Below are 20,304 nucleotides of genomic sequence, written 5' to 3' on the forward strand. Positions count from 1 at the left end.
AAAAACGATCGTTTCGTGTCTTAGGACATCAATTACCGTCAGAAGCCACATGGTTTAATTTGGATTTGTCTGTGCATGTTTTATTTTTACTCTTAAAGGTTTGGTAACCATTGACTGCCATTATTTGACAGACTGCACCGGTTTTCGTTAAAAATCTTTGTTTGTGCAGATAAACATCACATTTTCAAATGTGGGTGAACTATCCCTTTAATGCAGTAAATATTCATTTGTTTTTCCATGTTTAACCTAGTTTGTTCATAATCATTAAACTAATCATAAAAAAAAACTACCAACAAGAATGTCATTTCACAACAATAAAACAACTTACAATCAGCAAAGCTGACCATGCTGTCTCTCCTCCTCATTTGTTTCATGATAAACATCCCACCGTTCTCAATCATCATGGTTTCAATCTTCTGCAGTAGTTCTTGGACTTGACCTTTCATGTTCGTCTTCTTCTTATTATTGAAACAGTGGATCTTTCCTCCACATTCAGTCACCAGTCGCTGGAGATCCTCATGATCTTGGTGTTTCAGATGTTCATCAGTTATTTCATCCAGATCATCTTTGAGTGTGAACAGAATCATGATGTACTTCTGAACTTCAGGACCAAATAAACACTGAATATAATCCAGAATCTCTTCCTCATTTTGCACAGGTTTCTCTAGAGGAACGGTGATCAGAACTGCACTGAGACCTGCTGAACATCTCGAAATAAGCTGCTCTTTCATCTTCTCTAGCTGCTCTTTATTCAGATGTGGATCCAGTAGATCTGGACAATCAATCACAGCAACTTGCTTCCCACTGATCTGTGTTCGACCCTCACGAACTTCAGCTTCATGCTCTTTGAACAAGTTTTCTCCCAGTATGGTGTTTCCAGATGAGCTTTTCTCAGAACCGTTTCTGCCCATCAGGAGAATCCGGATCATCTTGACTGAAGTTGATCTCTCTCCTCTCTTTCAAATAGTTCTATCAAGAAGAGTAAGACCAAAGTGTTTAATAGAAAACCAACAGGCTGTGCATCAGATCAAACAGAATCTCTGGTGTTTTGGGGTTAATTCAGGTTTAACTGTTTGCTGTTGGATGCTGATGTTGGTTGCAGAAGTTAAAATGGGAATAATGTGTTGACACTGTTATCCTGGTGCCACTGCATGTAAACACTTATTTCAGGGATAGATCGTACAATGGAAATTTCAGGTTTGTTATAGTGTGGGAATGGAGGAAATGAACAGAGTAATATTACACAAGGACATTCCAGGTCTAGCATTTGAAGCTAGAGAATCACTCGCAATTCTTGACGCCGGTGAATCGAATCTTTTTGGAATTGACTCTGAGCATCACTGTTCCTGTCCCTCCCCCACTCTGCCTCACAAGTTAGCTATTAGTACAATGCACATGTGTATTAATTAATGTTAGTTTAATTGTTAACATATTGCTTATTGCTTTCAGAGGCTCCAAACACTACTGCTGTTTTAGGTCAGAGAGACTTGCTGCCATTCTTCTAGAAACTGCTGCTCTTCAAAGAACAGTCATCAATCGTGGCATTGAGATCCTTTGTTAAGGGAACTTTATTTCTCGTGGCCACGAGTTTAACGTCTAAACAAAGCTGCATGACCATAGCAACCTGGGTTTATCAGAGATGGATTTATTAATAGTTTATTTTTAATAAAAAAATGTATAATGTTAATTATTGTAGAAAGTATTACATTCCTAAATTATTATATTAACCATAGGCTACCGGTCTGTATTGTGCACAATGTAGACAGCATGTATCATTTATTTAGTTTATCACAAATACATTTTACATTAAGTACTAGGGATGTTAACCGATGACCGTTTGACCGGTGGTTGACCGTATCAACGTTAACCGGTCAAAGATGTCGGTAGTCGGTTAAAAAAAAAAGTGATATCTAAATTAGGCTATTATAGACAGTGGACTATACGCTACTACAGTTAGCCATCTCATTCCTCATCTTTTTGTGTTAAGTGAACAAATTATCCCTCACACTCAATTTTTCATAACTCGCCTGTTTGTACTCAATAAACCAATAAAAACATTTGGCGCGAGGTCACAGCGTTTGGGTTCGCGCACTCGCAAGGTTTGCGAAATGTAAAGGCAACAGGCTAAAACACTCGAGGTTAGAGCCAGGGCAGACGACAGGATGAAGCGTGCAAAGAAAAAGTAGTGGGTGGGACCATTTCACCAAAAAGAATGAGACAGATGTAAGTTGCAACTTGTGTGATACAGTGCTTAAATATAGTAGCAGCACATCATCTATGATGTATCCCCTGAAAACGCGACACCCGCAAGCCTCTTCGTGTCATCTGTGCTAGCAGGTAGGAAATGTGGAGCCATTTGTCCTACGATTACATACAACAAGCTCCTCGGCGCCGCGTTTGCGGGACTCATGTTTCGCGCTGAAGGGGATTTTAAAAAAGTGACGTGAGTGGCAGTGTGTGTGTGTGTGTGTGTGTGTGTGTGTGTGTGTGTGTGTGGGAGGCAGAGCGGCAAAGAGATGCGACAGAGTTGCGAAATTGCAGGCGCGGCTCGAAATGGCTGTTATTTCAAATAGCGTACCATATTTTAAACTAATTGGTTAACCGGTTTCAACCGGCTAATGAGGCTCGGTGGTCGGTCAAGAAATGTTTTAGTTTTCGCCATCCCTATTAAGTACATAAAATAAAATAGGCCTACAAGAAAACATTTTATCCATCCCGCAGTCTATATATATTTTTTCCATTTCATTTTGCCCTTCAGAAGTCACTGCCCTGACTTTGAAAGGAAAGGAAAGGAAAGGAAAGGAAAGGAAAGGAGGTGACGTGAGGTAGATCTGCACGATTCTGAATAAAATGAGAATCACATTTTTTTTTTTTTTTTTTGCTCAGAATAAAGATCACGATTCTCTCAGGATTCTGGAGAACTTTTTTATTTTAACATTAGGTTATCAAACAACAGTGAAATAGCAGTGAAAAAAGACAAAATAAACTTTGCTTTACATTTAAAGAAATGTAATGAAAAATAATGTAATAATGTACAAAAAAAAAAAAAAAAAAAATCACCATTAAACATAAAAAAAAAAAAAAAACTTTTTTTGTTACAAATTTTGTAGGAAAAATAATTTATGACAAGAGTGTCATAGATTAATTTATGACAAGAGTACACCTCAAAAATCTCCTTCATGACAGGAGTTCTGACCTTTTCCACAAACAGACTTTCTTGTTGTCATTTTCCCTTTTACAAAAATTAGAAATAATAAGAAATTATATATCAGATGAAAACTTAAAAATTCATCCTTTGGAATGCCATTTTAAAATCAGACATTGAATTAACATGGAAAATGTACATCAAACTCATATTACTAAATGTTCTTGTCCATGAATTATAAAGATTTAAGTTTCAATTCACTTTCACGTCTCTGTTCAAAAATGGGAGTAACAGTTAAGGGGTTAATGGTCCATAAATCTGGCACGATCAAAGTACTCTTTCAATATTCAAAATGCTAATAGAGACAGAATTTTCCAAGCATGATACAGAGCTATCTACATTTTACATTTACTATTGGGAACACTGGTATAAGTGTCTTTTAAAAACGAGTCATTATTAATGTATGTATGTTTTGTTTGTTTATTTGTTTGTTTTGTTTTTGTATTGTGTTATTTCTTTTCTTTTTTGGATGGATCATGAGTCTGAAATAAAGATACTACTACTACTACTACTACACAACTTATTATAGCCCACATACTAATAACAGCCTAGATATTTTATGTAGCTTAATTTGCGGAGTCGCTCTCTAAACGCAGGGTATTAAAATTGCTTTTGAATGCGCGTGCGGGTTTTACTTTTGGTTTCATTTTAACGACCGCGCGAAACTCTCGACCTGGAGCAGTGGCCAGCCATATTGCTATTGCTGTACTAGCTTTGCTGTAACTAGACCACAAGTATGCAGTGTAGAGAGGAGTGCAGTATGCTCTGAACAGAGCAACTTTCACTCTATCTGTGCAACCACCAAACTTGCGGGTCAAACTATTCGCCTGAGCATATAAAGAACGGCATTGCCTGTAAATATCAAGGTCATCCTTCAACTGGTCTGTAATAAGATGCCCAAGATACTTGTATTTGCTCAAAACTCTCAAGGTATTACCTGCCAATTTAAAAGGAGGAAACTTTAGACATTTATCCTCCTTTGTTCTGCAAATCATCACCGCACTCTTGTCTGTATTAAATTTCATGTCATGAACAGATCCATAGTCAGAGCAAGCATTAAGAAGCTGTTGGAGACCAGCACTGCTGGGGCTGAAAACTACAAGGTCATCTGCGTACATAATATGATTTACTAAAGTGTTACCTATCATACACCCAGTGTTACACAAATTCAAACAGACAGAGAGTTCATCAACATACATGTTAAAAAGAATAGGGGAGAGGATTCCACCTTGTCTGACCCCGTTCCTGACCCCCCAAAAATGATTAGACTCTAAAGTCTAATAATGTCCCATTTCTCAGAAAAGAACCGTCAAGTACACCAATAAATAAAACGGATATTAAAGCATAAATGCAAATAAATAAGTAAAAATTCACGAGCATTTTGCAGTATTATCTCTCAGTCCTGGGAGTCTAAATGAAAAGCGCTCTACTCTGCAAGCGCGTTCTCTCTGTGTTGTTTCTGAAACTACCGTAATCACTGTAATATGCGCGCACACATAAAATCAATCGCGGCTGACTTGACCGTGTTTTTCTGAACCGCAGCTGGCTTTACCGCAGTTATTATTTGCATGAGATGCTGCTTTAAAAAAAAATATAAAAATACGGGACAAAACCCGTCCCGTATTGATTCAAAACGGGACGCGCAATTTCATTCTCAAATACGGGACGATTCCGTATTTTAAGGGACGGGTGGCAACCCTACATGTTACTGTAGCTTAGCATGCTATATTTCCCAGGGCTGTATCTTTAGTTTAGTGCAGCTTCATTTAATGAGGAGTAACTGTTAGCTTAGTATAGGCTACTACAATTTCCAAATAGTTTGCGATACAAAGCAAACGCATGTGGAAATGCGGACAAATACTAAAGCGACATGGGTAAATTCCAGCTGAGTCAGAGGAAGAAAAAGCAGACTGAAGCATAGGCTATTCGTGATTACTAAAGTGAAATATTCAAACAAGACAGATCAAGACTAAATATCAAGCGTATTTCATACCTAGAGTGGATCCTGAGCCCCAAATAAAAGATGAGAGCTGAAGGATTTCCTCCTGAAGCTGCTGGACTATTATTAAATCTCATCTTTCATGGCAAGCGGCTGGGAGGAGCAGTAGTAGGGGAGCGCGGGGAACTAAAGCCCCGTCCACACTACACGCGACACAGCGACGCGATCCCATTCATTTCAGTGGAGAGCTGGCGATTTCCGGCGACGAGAGCGACAGCGGCCGCGGGCGACCATTGGCGACCGGATGTGGGTGTGTTTTTAGTATCCATTTAATCTCCAATCTGTTATTTATCAGTTTAGTTGCCCAGATGGGAAACGTTGTAAGACTGTTACAATGTGCCCCGCTGTTATTGTAATTTACCATGTTTAATGTTCATAAATTAAGAAATGTAAAGCATTTTGGCTCGTTTATGTGTCTTGTGTGTGTGGAGGGAGGGGAGTGTATTTCTGAATGTCTGGGTTGCGATTATTTTTAATTCTTAAAAAACGCCATAATTTCATTTGAAAAAGTTAATAATTTTATTTAATTGACAAAATATTTTGCTTTGTCACATTTAGTTTGTATATATATATATATATATATAAACAAAGTGACATATTTGTACTAGACAAGTGTGAAATTAATGTCGATAAAAAAAATTATACTCTGAACTCCATGAGGATTTAGATCATTAAACAAATGGAGAAATTCAAAAAAGTTTACTGTCTCACGCACAGCACTGAGTATGTGTATTTGCTTGAATAAAAACACTATACAAAAAAAAAAAAAAAAAAGATACTCTGAACTCCACGAGGATTTAGATCATTAAACAAGCGGAATAATTCAAAAAAAGTTTACTGATTAGCCTCATGTACAACAGTAGGTGATTTTGCTTGAATGAAAACACTTGTTTTTTACAGTATTCCAGCACAGAAAAGAAGACAACTTACATCCAAACGTTGTAGGCTACCTCTGTACTCATGTTTGCAAAAGAAGACAAAAATACATGAAAAATACATTGAATGTCTCATATGCTCTTTCCTATTTGCCTCATCTGTCTCTTTCTTGCCTGTCTGTCTTCATCAGAGCTGTGATGTAAAGTGGTGCAGGTATGCATCATGTTATTCTTTTAAATGATGTAATTAAAAGTTCCTCTCAAATGCATGAGAAGAAAAGCTTAACCAGCAGACATTAAAGCTTTAATGCTCCATATAATAAATGTAAAAGCATAAGAAATAAGGGAGAAAACACACAATTGTTAAGAGGACACTCTCCGGGAGGAAACCTGATGTAAGGTGTGTCAGTCTGAGACTAAAATCAAGCAGTAATCAGCTCCGGAATCTAAAATAAAATGCACTTTACAGATCAGAACGCATCTTAAAAATATAGATTAATAGTGACTTACATTTGTTCTGACATGAGCTGAAGATCATTGAGATTCTGTGTGGAAAATCAAACTCAGTTTAATCTGACCGTAAGACAGAGCTTTTAGAGAAAAAATAAATAATAATGTTAATGATGTAGATCTGTTTTAAACAAAATACCTTTCTTAATTATCGAAATTTGATTTGTGATGTATTTGTGCATCAGATCTATAATGATATTATTAACAGGATGTTTCAGAAGTGGGGCAGCATGTTTTGACTAATGTGGGACAGTCAAATATGTGCATTAAGAAAGTTACATTTCATGGGCTTATAATGCAGCCAATTTATTTGTTTTAATCGTTTCTAATTTTAGACACTAGATGATGACAGCCCAATGAAAACATCTGCAGATCAGTATGTAGCTGAGGTTGGTTCCAATATGCTTTATAGCCTACTGTTCCCACACTCTTAAAAACAAAGGTGCTTTAAAAGATTCTTCACTGCGATGAAGAAGCATTCAGTCAAAGATTCATCAAAGATTGACTTTTATAATCTGAACAACCTTCTTTCACCACAAAGAACCTTTTGCGAAACAGATGTTAAAGCTTCTTTATGAAACCATTTAGACAAAAAACGTTTTAGTAAAGTTTATTTTTAAGAGTTGCATGGTGTTTTTGTATGACAGAACGTTTTCTGTGAATGTAATTTTGTAAACAGAGAGTAATATATTTTGATATTCACACACCTAGAAAAGAGTTTCCAGACATGATGCTCAGAGGATTGCAGATCTGGTTCCTCCTGCCAGACGCTCGTGAACATCAACACAACACACTGAACACATGTGACATTTGAGCAGATACCAAACAAAGCTCTGGACCATCGTATGATAGCGGATGATCATCATGGAGTTATGTTCTGTACTCAAACTGGAGTCTGATTTTGCTCAGGCAGAATGTTTCAGCGTAACACTAATGTTTCTCCATTTAAGAGGCTTTGACCATAGATATCCGACTGTCCTTTACTCACATTATTCAGTATATCAGATGAGAATCAGCAGCAGATGCACAGACTCTGACATTCGTGCCAAACTGAGTTTCTTGGGAAACTAGAAACACTTGATGAGGATGCTGAATATTATTTTGTTAAAGATTCTTGACCTGGATAATCAGATTCACTTCCAACAGGTCTGAAATAAATAGGCAGAAATACTGGTTTGCAAGCATTTCTTTAGAGTGTTTCTCAGCCGGATTGGTACTTAGCCATATTGGCCAGTCATAATAGCAGGAGATCTGTAGAGTCTTTACAAAAATGTTGTTGTATTTTTAAATCTTCATAAACTGACTTAATTCATGTGAGCAACTCTTATGATATGAACTTGCGTTCCGCAGATATCTTAATTATTTTACCTTTCTTCTGACTTTAAGTACTTCATTGATCTAAATTTGATTTCAACTTATTTACCGTTACACTTTTTATATTTACTTTATTATTGTATCGTATTAATAATTGTACACTTTATTAACTACTCTTGTTATTCCTTTTCCTAAAGTTGATCTCTGACACAAACATTACTTTTCTGCCTGGACCTCACTGCTTTAAAATTAAATCATTAACAGTTCAATATAAAGTCAAATATTTAAATCCATGTAGAATGTACTGTAGGCCTTCTCTCATTGACTGATGTGTGTGATTGTGAATAGTCAGTGCAGTTCTACAGTCTCACCACCAGAGGACAGTGTGCTGTTTACATCTCAGACAACACTAGTTCTCTTACACTTACAGTAATTCAAAGACAGATCTGATCTCCACACTCCAGTCCAGTCGGTGGCGGTAATGCACCATTAAGCTGGTTTGCCAACCGCCAAAAAAACACCAGAAAAAGGAGAAAAAGACTTCACCCACACTCCCAGATCATTTCCTGCTCTCATGAAACATGGAAATAAACATAAACATGACGAAACCTAAAGGTATCACATTTTCTTTTAAACACTCTATATGTAATATGAAATCTAAATATCAGATACACTAAAACATGAGTTTATTTAATCATCAATGTCATTAATAAGTGTTTGAGCTGCAGTCACTTTCACTTTCATTTCAGTCGAAGAACCGTAAGAGAAATAAATCTGTGAGTAAAAGACAGTGTTGAGATGCATAAATGTTAGCAGATGTCAAGTGTGTTTAGTTTATGGTCTTCTGGTAAATACGCTGATGCAAAATATCCAAGTCAAACTATAAGTCTATCCTGTACAGATCGAAACTGTAATTCATGTTGTTCAACACACTTCTCTTAAACTTCTTTCAGTCATTCCAATAATCCAGTTTAATTGGCTTTATGTTATTCAGTGGCTGGCTATAATATGTGATCCTAGACCACAAAAACAGTCATAAGGCTCAATTATTTTAAATTGAGATGTATGCAGATGCTTATAAATAAAGAAGATGCAACTATTTTAAAATCCGGAATCTGAGGGTGCAAAAAAAAAAAAAAAAAAATCGAAATTTAGAGAAAATCACCTTTAAAGTTGTCCAAATGAAGTTTTTAACAATGCATATAACCAATCAAAAATTACGTTTTGATATATTTACAGTAGGACATTTACAAAATATTGTCATGGAACATGATCTTTACTTAACATCCTAATGATTTTTTTTACCATAAAAGAGAAATCTACTGCAGTTAAACAGAAAACTGAAACACAAACTACAGGCAGAACAGTGATGGAGCTTCATATAGTCTGGATAAATGAACAGAGACTGTGTTACTGTCTGAAAACCACTAAAATCTCTTACAGGATTATGAACAGACATCAGGAGTCTGATGAAGAAGACTGAAGAAACAGACGAGGAGAGAACAGAATATCAACATGTCAACCTCCGATACCACAGGTGAGAATCACAGAAAACTTCAAATGAGTTTAGAAATCTAGGATGGATGGCATCAAATGGAGAAGAGGATGATTTTAGTTTAGCTTTAGGGGAAACATGAGAAAGACTAGGAAGGCCCATGGAAAATAAAATGGGCTTATGATCAGAGAGCATATAATCAGAGACAGTAATATCAACTCCATAGGAGAGGATAAGGTCCAAAGTGTGTCCGTGAATATAAGTGGGACCTTTAACCCACTGTGTCAGATTAAAAGATTGACAAGAATTTGATTGATTATATTCCGCTATCGAAGCATCCTGGGCCTCCATAACACCTCAGCAGTGCCACAGGCTGATTGCCTCCATGCCACGCCGCATTGAAGCAGTCATTTCTGCAAAAGGATTCCCGACCAAGTATTGAGTGCATAACTGAACATAATTATTTGAAGGTTGACTTTTTTGTATTAAAAACATTTTTATTTTATTGGTCGGATGAAATATGCTAATTTTTTGAGATAGAAATTTTGGGTTTTCATGAGCTGTATGCCAAAATCATCAATATTAAAACAATAAAAGGCTTGAACTACTTCAGTTGTGTGTAATGAATCTAAAATATATTAAAGTCTAATGTTTATTAGTACATTACAGAAAATAATGAACTTTATTACAATATGCAAATTTTTTGAAAAGGACCTGAACATCATCGCAGAGCACTTGCATGGCCAAAAATCCCGTACAAACGTCCTTAACGGCGTCTTTCGCAAATGCAATTCCCTACACAATTCCCTTTTTAGCTTTTACAGAGATGGTTTACTTTCAGGCACTAATACATTGCAGTAAACAGTATTTTTTTTCCCCCTTAAAGTAATGCTGCAATTCACAATTTAATTAAAATTACATTATATAAAACAGTTTCTTTGTGTTTGAATTTTTATTCATGCATTTTCAGATATAAATTGCTGTATTGATATATAGTGATATATATCGTTATTGAGGTAAAAAATTGCTTCTACCGTGATAGACGATTTTGGTTATATCGCCCACCCCTACTCCTATTGGTGGATTCAGGTAATTTTCATCTGTGACTTTGGGATTGTGGACACTGAATGTCTGATTTGACTGTTTGCAGTGAGGATTGTTCTTCTGGGTTCGAGTGTGTCTGAAAACAGTCGTGTGGGAAACTTCATATTAGGACGATCAGCGTTTGACAGTGAAGCTCCTCCAGATGTTGTAGAGAGAGTCACAGGAAGACTGAAGGACAGACACCTGATCATCATCAACAGTCCTCAGCTGCTCCAGACCAACATCTCAGATCATCAGATCACACAGACAGTGAGAGAGTGTGTCCATCTGTCTGATCCAGGACCTCATGTGATCCTTCTGCTCCTCAAACATGAGCCGTGTTCAGCAGAAGATCAAGAGTGTGTGGAGAAGGTGCTGCACTCTTTCTCTGAGCGCGTTTATCAACACACCATGGTGCTCAGCACACCAGAGACCAATGAAACCAGTCACATCCTGCAGAAAATCATCCAGAAATGTGCAAACAGACACTTCAGTCTTCAGAGGAGCAGCTCTCCTGATGACCTTCTGCAGATGTTTGAGGACATTGAGAAGATAAATGAAGGACGACACCTGGATTGTGCTTCTCAGTATTTCACAATGGAGAAACAGGACACAGGAAGACGTGAGTGTTTGATATTAGATATTTCTAATGACAAATGAACATTTTTTAATCATCTTCTACTTACAGTTTCAGAGAGTGTGAAGCTGAATCTGGTCGTGTGCGGGAGTGACGGGACATTAAAGTCCTCCATATCAGAGCAGATCCGGCAGCAGACAGACAGACGATCAGACGAGGATCTTCATGGACGTCAGATCAATCTGGTGGAGCTTCCAGCTCTGATCCGGCTCTCAGAGGAGGAAGTGATGTGTCAGACTCTCCGCTGTGTGTCTCTCTGTCATCCTGGAGTTCATGTTTTCCTCCTCATTATTCCTGACGCTCCACTCAATAATGAAGACAAAGCAGAAATAGAAGAGATCCAGAGGTTTTTTAGCTCAAGAATCAACAAACACATCATGATCCTCATAAAGCAGAATTCAGAGCATCAGACAGCAGAACTCAATGAAGAAACACAGTCTGTCATTGAGAGTTTTGGAGGACGACGTCATTTCTTTGGTCCCAAAACACAAGTGTCCACATTGATGGAGAACATCGAGCAGATGCTGGAAGAAAACAGAGGAGAGTTTTTCACCACAGAGACATTTCTGGAGGCACAGATGAAAAAACTGATGAAATATGAAGAGATGAAGAAGAAAATTAATCTACAAGAGACACATTTACTGTCACAAGGTATTGAGCAGGAAATCAGTTTGGGTCTTAAAATAAGGAGATTTTTTTTTTGTCTATTTAATTCTAGACATGACATTTAACACTAATGCATTCCTCTTTTACAGGTTCATCAGAGACTGAAGATGAACTGAGGATTGTTCTGCTGGGAAAAACTGGAGTCGGGAAAAGTGCAACTGGGAACACAATCTTAGGAAGAGAAGCGTTTTCAGCAGAAGAATCTTTTGAATCAGTGACTAAAGAGAGTCAGAGAGAATCATCAGAAATCAACGGTCGATGTGTTACTGTGATCGACACTCCAGGACTGTTCGATACTGAACTCACTAATGAGGAGATCCAGAGAGAAATCACCAACTGCATCTCCATGATCCTGCCTGGACCACATGTGTTTCTCCTCCTGATTCCACTGGGACGATTCACTAAAGAGGAGGAAACATCAGTGAAGATCATCCAAGAGACGTTTGGTGAAAACTCATTAATGTACACCATGGTGCTCTTCACCAGAGGAGACTTTCTGAAGAAGAAAACCATCGATCAGTGTTTGGGAAAACCTGGATCTATGATCAGAAACCTGATTGAAGCGTGTGGAAACAGATTCCATGTGTTCAATAATAATGAGACTGGAGACCGAACACAGGTGACTGATCTACTGGAGAAGATAGACAACATGGTGAAAGCAAACGGAGGAAGTTTCTACTCATGTAAGATGTTCAGACAGATGGAGAGAGAAAAACAAGAACAACAGATGAAGATCCTGATGGACAGAGTCAGAGAAAGAGAAGAAGAGATGAAGAAACATGAAGAAGAGAAAGAAAGAATGAAGATAATGATGGAGGAAGAACGACAGAATCAGAGAAAGATAAAAGAAGAGGAACTCAGAGCAAGAGAAGAACGATATAAAAGAGAAATGAAGGAACAGGAGGAGCAAATGAGAGACGAGATGAAGCGTGTAAAAGAGGAGTTTAAAAATGAAATAAAGGAGTTGAGGAAAGAAAAAGAGGGTGTAAAGAAAGAAAAAGAAAATCTTCAGATCAGATACGACACAGAAACAGACAGATTGATGAACAGAATAGAGAATGAAAGACAGAATCATGAAACAGACAGAAACAGAAGAGAAGAAGAGTTTAATGAGAAAGAGAAACGATATAAAACACTAATGAAAGAGAAAGAAGAGAATGGGGAATGTATGTGTGAGGAGATGAAGAGAGAACGAGAGGAATGGGAGAAACATAAACTAGAGGACAAGATAAGAAGAGAAGTAGAGGAGGACAAAAGAAGAGAGAAAGACAAAGAGATTCATAGACTGCAGAGTGAAATGGAGGGAATAGTGAGAGAGAAAGAGAGAATAGAAAGAGAGAAACAAGAACAACTAGAGGATTTAGAGAAGAGACTGAAAGAAAGAAACATGAGAGAAGATCAACAGAAGACTCTTGAAGACAAACTGAAACTCCTTGAAGAACAGCATGAAGATGAACTGAAGAGAAGACGAGTGAAGTGGAGAGAGGAATATGAGAGAGAGAATGAGAAGATGATGAGGAAGATCTGCTCTCAAACTGATCGTTCACTACAGGTGAGTCTTTGAGACTTTTGGTCTTTAATGTTTGTTCTGTTTGTAGTCACACTTACTCTATTAATAATAACCCACAACAACTCAGACAATTAAACAATTTAAGTCATTTTTACTGAATGATGTGTTGTTTCAACTCTAAAAGGTTACAGCTCACAGAAAACTGGAAACTGAATACAGCAAGTGGTCCTGGAGTCTCCGCAGAGCCATGATGGAAACTGAGAACAAACTACACAACAAAATAGAAAATGAAGCGATTCATGAGGTTGATGAAACTGATGTTCACAGAGAACTGAAGAAGACAAGTGAAGAAATGGAAAAATCGGCGTCTGAATTTTTTGAGAAAGATAAAGATATACTGATTCAGTGGAAAACATCATTTGAAATCAAAGATCTTCAGGAAAATATTGTGAGCGAAACAAAGAGGAAATTAAATGTGATTCTTCAGCAGCGAGACCTGAAGAAAAAGATTGATGCTCAGAGGACACATCACGAAAACACTCTTTATGAAAAGAGCAAAGAACTTGCCCTAAAACTCAAGGACAAAACACATGATGACAAAATTATGAAGAAAGAGTTTGATTTGTTCTGGGAACAAAGTGTGAATATGATTATTAGAGACAGTCCTCTAATTAAAGACATTAACATCATGAGAGATGTGAGAGAGATCGCTAGTGATGTCTATGAAAGTGCTTCTGTAGATTACTGGAGGGAGAGCAGGGATATTTTCACTGTGCAGAGATATTCAGGTTATGTACACTTCAAGAAATCCAGTGGAATTACAACACATAAAGGTATCTTCAGAAAAATTAGAGAGATGCTTGGTTTCAATCTATCTGTGGAGGATAAAGCCCAAATAAGTTCATTAGTGTCAGATATTGTTCAGCAGACAGACACAATGATTCAGTCATTTAACATTTCAATGATTAGCTACAACATCAGCTGCATTCAACAACTCATAGGTTACATCAGAGCAAGAGTAATAGATCATGAGGAAGGACAGGTGAAATATGTTTTCAAGAATGAATTCTTCATTGATTTGGTTGTTTCCATCTGTAAGAGAGCAAACAAGATGATCACTGATCAACACAGACTGTTCAAAGATGCCAATGATCCTGTTCTCTATTTGGAGAGGAAGAGAGAAGAGTACTATAGTATTTTCCAGAAATACTGTCATGGAGCCACACCAGCTGTTATTTTTGGTGAGATCATCTGTCAGAAACTGAAAGAGCCCATTGAGCAGAGCATCTACAAGAAGACTGCCAGAGATTTAGCAGATGAAATTAGATCAAACTGTAAATCACTGAATGGAAACAGATCAAATCTGGAGAAACACATCCTGAAGACACTGGCAGAAGAGGAGGATTTTAGCAAATACATGAACTACATTAATTATCCCAGAGATCACTTCAAGAGTTTCATCAGAGATGAAGTCAGTCACTACATCAATGATCGTTTCAGAGTCAGTGTTTTAACCAAGATGAAGGAGAACATTAAACTCCTGAAGCAGAAGATCATGAAAGCAGCTCATGAATCTACTGAACATGTTCAAGACAACAGAGGAGATGCTGGTTTGTGGTTGAAGAGTTTCACACAGCAGCTCTCAGATGAGCTGATCTTCTCTGAAAAAGAACTCAGTGGAGTCAAACATGATGATGTTGAGGATTTCAACCTCCTAGAAGATGTGATAAAGAAAGAACTACCTGCTATAATGACTGTTATCAGCTGTAGAATCAACACAAAGACATTTCCATCAAAGCTAGACTATAACTTGAGGCCAGATGAGCTTCTGATTGATCACTTCTGTCAGTGCTGTTGGGTTCAGTGTCCGTTCTGTAAAGCCGTCTGCACCAACTCCACAGAAAACCATCATGGAGATCACAGTGCTGCTTTCCACAGAGTGACTGGAATTAATGGCACATATTACAGTTTAACACAGAATACCTGTACTGATACTTGCACAAATTTAGTGCCAAATAATCTTAATGTTAATACACCGTATGGAAGATGTGTTTGGAAGAAAATCAAAATAGCAGGGCCTCAAAATACAATCTGGAGCATCACGTCTGATCTCTCTGAATTGCCCTACTGGAAGTGGTTTGTGTGCAGATTCCAGCAAGATCTGGAAAAACACTATAATAAAAAATTTGAGGGGAGCAGTGTGATTCCACTTGAATGGAAAAAAACAAACAAAACAGGAAGCTATTAAGAGTTTGGATAAATACAACTAATGGAGAAGATGAAGACTGAGACTCTCGTGTCTCCTCTCAGATTCAAATCACAGTCAGAAATGAGTTTCATTGAGACTCTGAGCTCATCTACAGCTCAGAAAATCAGAGCTTCATAAAATACAGACGAGGATTCATCAGACATGCATGACGGTTAAAGCTTAAAATGTTTGATCTCTATGATAAGCCCAAAAAAGATAGGAGTATTATTGATGAAGCCTGTTGATAAAATATTGCATGTGTAAATATAGAAAGGTCTCATAGTGGTTGTTAAAACTCAGTGCTGGTAATCAGATAGTCAGAGGAAAATGTGAGAAAGAAATTGTGCTTTGAAATCAGACTTGTCTGAGACCAGTCAGTCTGATTTATATCCAAATCCAGTGCTAATGTACTTCATACAAATGTAACAGGACAATGCATTGCTGTTAAAAACAAACTCGTCCAGTGGCCTTTTATAGCGATTTCATGTTATAATGTTATTTTCTTTTGACCATAGGAAATAAAATGTTAAAAAACACGATTACTGTGAAGATCTCTATAGTAGTTTTTTATCCCCTTTATTCATTCACCTTGGCATTATTGTATTTATGTTCAGTGGTTTGTGTGCAGAAGGACTTCTCAGAGTCAAACTATATGTTCCCAAAATAAACTAGAAATACCAATTTGTGCATCATTGTGCATTTTGTATCATGTTGTCTTTCGGTTTCACATGAATTCCGTCAATGACATTCAAATGCTATTTTAATTTGATTGAAATACAAACCCTCAATCTGTTGTAAAACTGAATCTTTACTAAAAGTCACCAATTCTTTCTGAGAAAGTCATTTCAAGAGTGCAACAGAAACAGACCAATCAGATTTTTTTTTTTAACGTTCAGCTTCAGACAATGTTTCTCTCATGAAAAAAGAGGTTAAACAAACGTTTGTTGGTGGATCAACATTTCACGAACACACAACAAACAAAACAAAAAGTGCTAACCATATTCCCTGGTCGTCTGTCAACAACATTTCAAAGTGAGATATGACTGTCACCCTGAGCTATAATGCTGAGTTTTCCTCATGAATGCAGTTTTTGGCTCTCTTTTTATTTTATTTTTTTAGGCTAAAAAGCAAGTAGACATCTGGAATAATTGATTCTTTAAAAACGTAAAACGAACATTGACTTAAAGCTTGTCATTTCTGATTTTTATCCTCTGAACAGAGAACACTGGTGAACTGGTGACGTTTGACTCTCGCATAATTTTTGAAATGCCATTTTCAACAATTAAGAAAATACAGCAAATAATATTTAAAAACGTATTTGAGAGTATTTGCTCAGGTTACATTCAGTAAAAAATATGTTTCGAAAAAGCACATTCAGAATCACTTTTGTGATTTTTTTTTTATATTTTCAGCTCTTAGGTCCTTATAGCTTCCTCTGGTGGACACTAGAGTGCGGATCGGGCCGCATTTTTCTGTCCGAGCCCGGCCCGCGTCCGACAGAGCAGTAACCGAGCCCGACCCGAACCCGACAGGCATTAAGATATTTATGTCCGAGCCCGATCCCAGCCCGACTCAGTTAAAATCTTTTTTTTTTCTCATACTAATGACACGTGCAGTTTTTTGTGTGGAAAGCCCGCTTTTATTAAGCAACTGTAAGAAGGCGTTCGGAAATGTCAACAGATGAGCGCATCAGTGCACACGGGGCAAAAAGCGCTGTTATAACACAGGCGCACTATCGCGCTGATGTAACCGAGCCCGACCCGAACCCGAGCATCCTTTCTAAATATCTGTCCGAACCCGGCCCGGCCCGTCGGGTTCCGTCGGGTACCGTCGGGCTCGGCTCGGGTATCCAACCTCTAGTGGACACTCTTGTGTTTATGATCCACATCTTAGCTCACATTTCTGTTTGTTGTCATTTCTACTGTTCAGTAGTTTGAATATATTGATTAGATATTGTTCAGCATTTTCACTTCTGCTATTTTATTAGGCGTTGGCATCTTCAGCACAAACAAAGATGCTCACCTTGATCTCTTCTTGTTACTGGCTATAAATGATGTATATTATAGGTGCCCCCTTAAATAAATAAATAAAGATGTTACAGCAATATCTACCTCACCTTCTACAAATATGAGGCCTGAAATTATCCTACATGTGATCTTACAAACAATTAAATCCTTTGCATATCCAGATTTATTCCAGATGGGTCTTGAAAAGTAAAAAAACAAACACCAAAAAAAAAAAAAAAAAAAATGTTGAATAAGATTATTATTTTTTCCGAATTAAAAGGTGGTTTTAAATGCAGCTGTGTCTCAGCACATTCGCTTAAATCGAATTGCAAAATTCACTCATAATCACACCACTTTAGAGCCTTTTTTATTTTCTTCTTTCTGTCACTTAATGGAGTTTGGGTTCCTTGCCACTATTGACTTTGGCTTGCTTAGTTGGGGAAATGTGATATTAAATAAATAATTGATATTCAACAATATTTTATTTGATTGCACAGACACTATCAAATGAGAACTGAACTGGGGTGCATTTCCCCTACAACTCACTGCTTATCTTCATAAAACATTTTAGAATTGATTACAATACTTACTAGCAATAAAATGTAAACAATACAACTGTCACGTTGGGAAGGATGAGATCAGGGTCCAAATGCAGGGGGGTGTTCCATAAAACAAGTTTACCAAATAAGTCAGGCTTATTTCAGTTAGTCTGACTTATTTTGAGCCAAATCAAGTGACAATAATTCTAAAATAGACTAGAATAAACTAAAAGTAAGTAAGACTAAAAAAGTAAGACTAACTAAAATAAGCCTGGCTTATTTGGTAAATTTGTTTTATGGAACACCCCTCTGGTGAGGAATGATTTAATTAAATAAACACAAATAAACAAACAAAAGGCCAACACTGCACAACAAAACACAAGCAAGGTAAGAGCAAGAACATAAACTTCAGGAACGAGAAAGACGGAAAACAAACTACACAGAAGACAATGCAACCAGGACGAGTGTTGGGAAGGGGAGACTAATATAGTGCGTGGTAAATGATGAACAGCTGTGGGTGCAATGAGTGACATGTGCGCACAATTAGTGGAGTGGGGTGCGGGAGGAAGGGAGACAGTGACCTCTGGTGGGGAAAGGAAAACACACAGCCCAGAGTCATGACAACAACTTTTAACTCTGTTAATTCCATTAACTCTGAAAAATGCAAGGCTACAAGTGATACAAATGTGATCTAAGAAAATAAAGGAAGTGAGATCAAGTTTAGTTTGAAGGAAATAAGACACAATTAGACAACAACTGAATACAGTAAATAATAACAATAATAACAACAACAACAATGTAAAAAATAACAAATATGTTTGCAACAATGGATGTCCATGCATAAAATTGCAGTATTTTTAATTTATTAGTTAATAGTCAAGTCAAGTCAAGTCACCTTTATTTATATAGCGCTTTTAACAATACAGGGGGGTGTTCCATAAACCAAGTTTACCAAATAAGTCAAGCTTGTTTCAGTTAGTCCGACTTATTTTCAGCCAAATCAAGTGACAATAAGTCAGACTAACTGAAATAAGCCTGACTTATTTGGTAAACTTGGTTTATGGAACACCCCCCAGATTATGTATATATTGTGTACCTTATATTAGGCTATTATTATTATTTTAATAACTGGTTAGGGCTAGATTTCTTTTAACGCCTGACAATTATGCCAATAAAGTTTTGACTTTATGATTTATGCCCGTGTGTGACAATAAATGAGCATGTTTTCATTTACAAATGAAACTACGTGAATGATTCATTCCTCAGTAAAACAGTGTAGTATGTATATAGTCTAGTCTATTAATTAGACGGAACAAAATAAAATGTTCAATTCAACCTTTAAGCTACATTCCAGTGAAAATCAGTCATATGTTTGATGTTGCGTTCTCTTCTAAAATGTTTTATTTTAATCTAATATCAGGTGGTTATGTGTTTAATTCCGTGTGAATATTCCCAAACAGTATGACAATGCATTCTATGTGTGAGATAAGTGATTGTTGACATATTACTATCAACATCTAAAATACACGTTTGTATTCAAGTAAAAAATGGATGACAAATACGCCTTTTGTATGGAATTAAATAGCAACCACTTTGAGTGCCTTGTGTTTCCTATTTACTTTCATATAAAAGCAACAGAACTGAAATCATGTTTATCAGCAACACATATCTGCCTTTGAACTCGTAGGTATATGTTCCGTTTCCAGAGCTCTGTTCCGCTTTCCTACAGCATATTTCAAGGACAATGTAAGCATTATTTTACAATGAATTAATCAATAAAATGGTATCAGATAGCAAAATTCATGTGGCCCAGATCCGGCCCAAACCAGGCGCTTACATCCGGCCCACATACCGCATGGAATGATAACCATGAAATTACAGATAGACCAGAAATTACCATAATTTGCACCACTTAGCCTGGACTTTCTCACGTCCATAATGTTTATACGGCCCACTTGCTGAATGAAATTGTGACATTATGGCAGTTTACTGTATTTGCTAGATGTGGTTCACAAGCATTCCACAGGTCAGCTACAGGTCAGATAAGATTTAATATAAAAAACTATAACTTTACCCTAAACAGGCCACATACTGAATTTTACTCAATGACAATGGCAAGTAAATCATGGATCAACAAAATAACAATCACTAATTAAAACAAAAAAGCACAAAATAGCTTTGTAAGAAACACTTTATGAAAAAAATAAATCATTTATC

General features: G+C 37.0%; 2 protein-coding genes across 2 annotated transcripts in view; one reads left to right on the forward strand and one right to left on the reverse strand.

Annotated features, from left to right (window-relative positions):
* The window catches only part of LOC141327608 (GTPase IMAP family member 9-like), a 7,585-nt gene extending 2,243 nt beyond the window's left edge, over positions 1-5,342 (reverse strand). Inside the window, exons 1-2 of the mRNA XM_073835359.1 lie at positions 5,199-5,342; positions 329-969 (exon numbers count right to left, since the gene is read on the reverse strand). Coding sequence (XP_073691460.1) covers positions 329-929 — 601 coding nt within the window. The 5' untranslated portion in view covers positions 930-969; positions 5,199-5,342. The remainder of the gene's footprint in view (positions 1-328; positions 970-5,198) is intronic.
* A 3,878-nt stretch (positions 5,343-9,220) lies between these two features.
* Positions 9,221-16,694, forward strand: LOC141343084 (uncharacterized). The gene is made up of 6 exons (XM_073847681.1): positions 9,221-9,440; positions 10,549-11,103; positions 11,170-11,769; positions 11,874-13,336; positions 13,479-15,233; positions 16,662-16,694. Exons 1-6 carry the CDS (start codon positions 9,419-9,421, stop codon positions 16,692-16,694), a joined length of 4,428 nt encoding a protein of 1,475 aa, XP_073703782.1. The 5' UTR covers positions 9,221-9,418.
* The last annotated feature ends 3,610 nt before the right edge of the window (positions 16,695-20,304 follow it).

Source organism: Garra rufa, chromosome 1 (genome assembly GCF_049309525.1).
Source record: "Garra rufa chromosome 1, GarRuf1.0, whole genome shotgun sequence".
Lineage (NCBI taxonomy): Eukaryota > Metazoa > Chordata > Actinopteri > Cypriniformes > Cyprinidae > Garra > Garra rufa.

Bases quoted from the DNA above. Each gene is read 5' to 3' on its own strand.
- LOC141343084 (XM_073847681.1), top strand. From the start codon at position 9,419: ATGTCAACCTCCGATACCACAG. The intron at 11,104-11,169 runs GTGAGTGTTTGA...TTCTACTTACAG, and splicing joins GAAACAGGACACAGGAAGAC to TTTCAGAGAGTGTGAAGCTG. The intron at 13,337-13,478 runs GTGAGTCTTTGA...CAACTCTAAAAG, and splicing joins AAACTGATCGTTCACTACAG to GTTACAGCTCACAGAAAACT.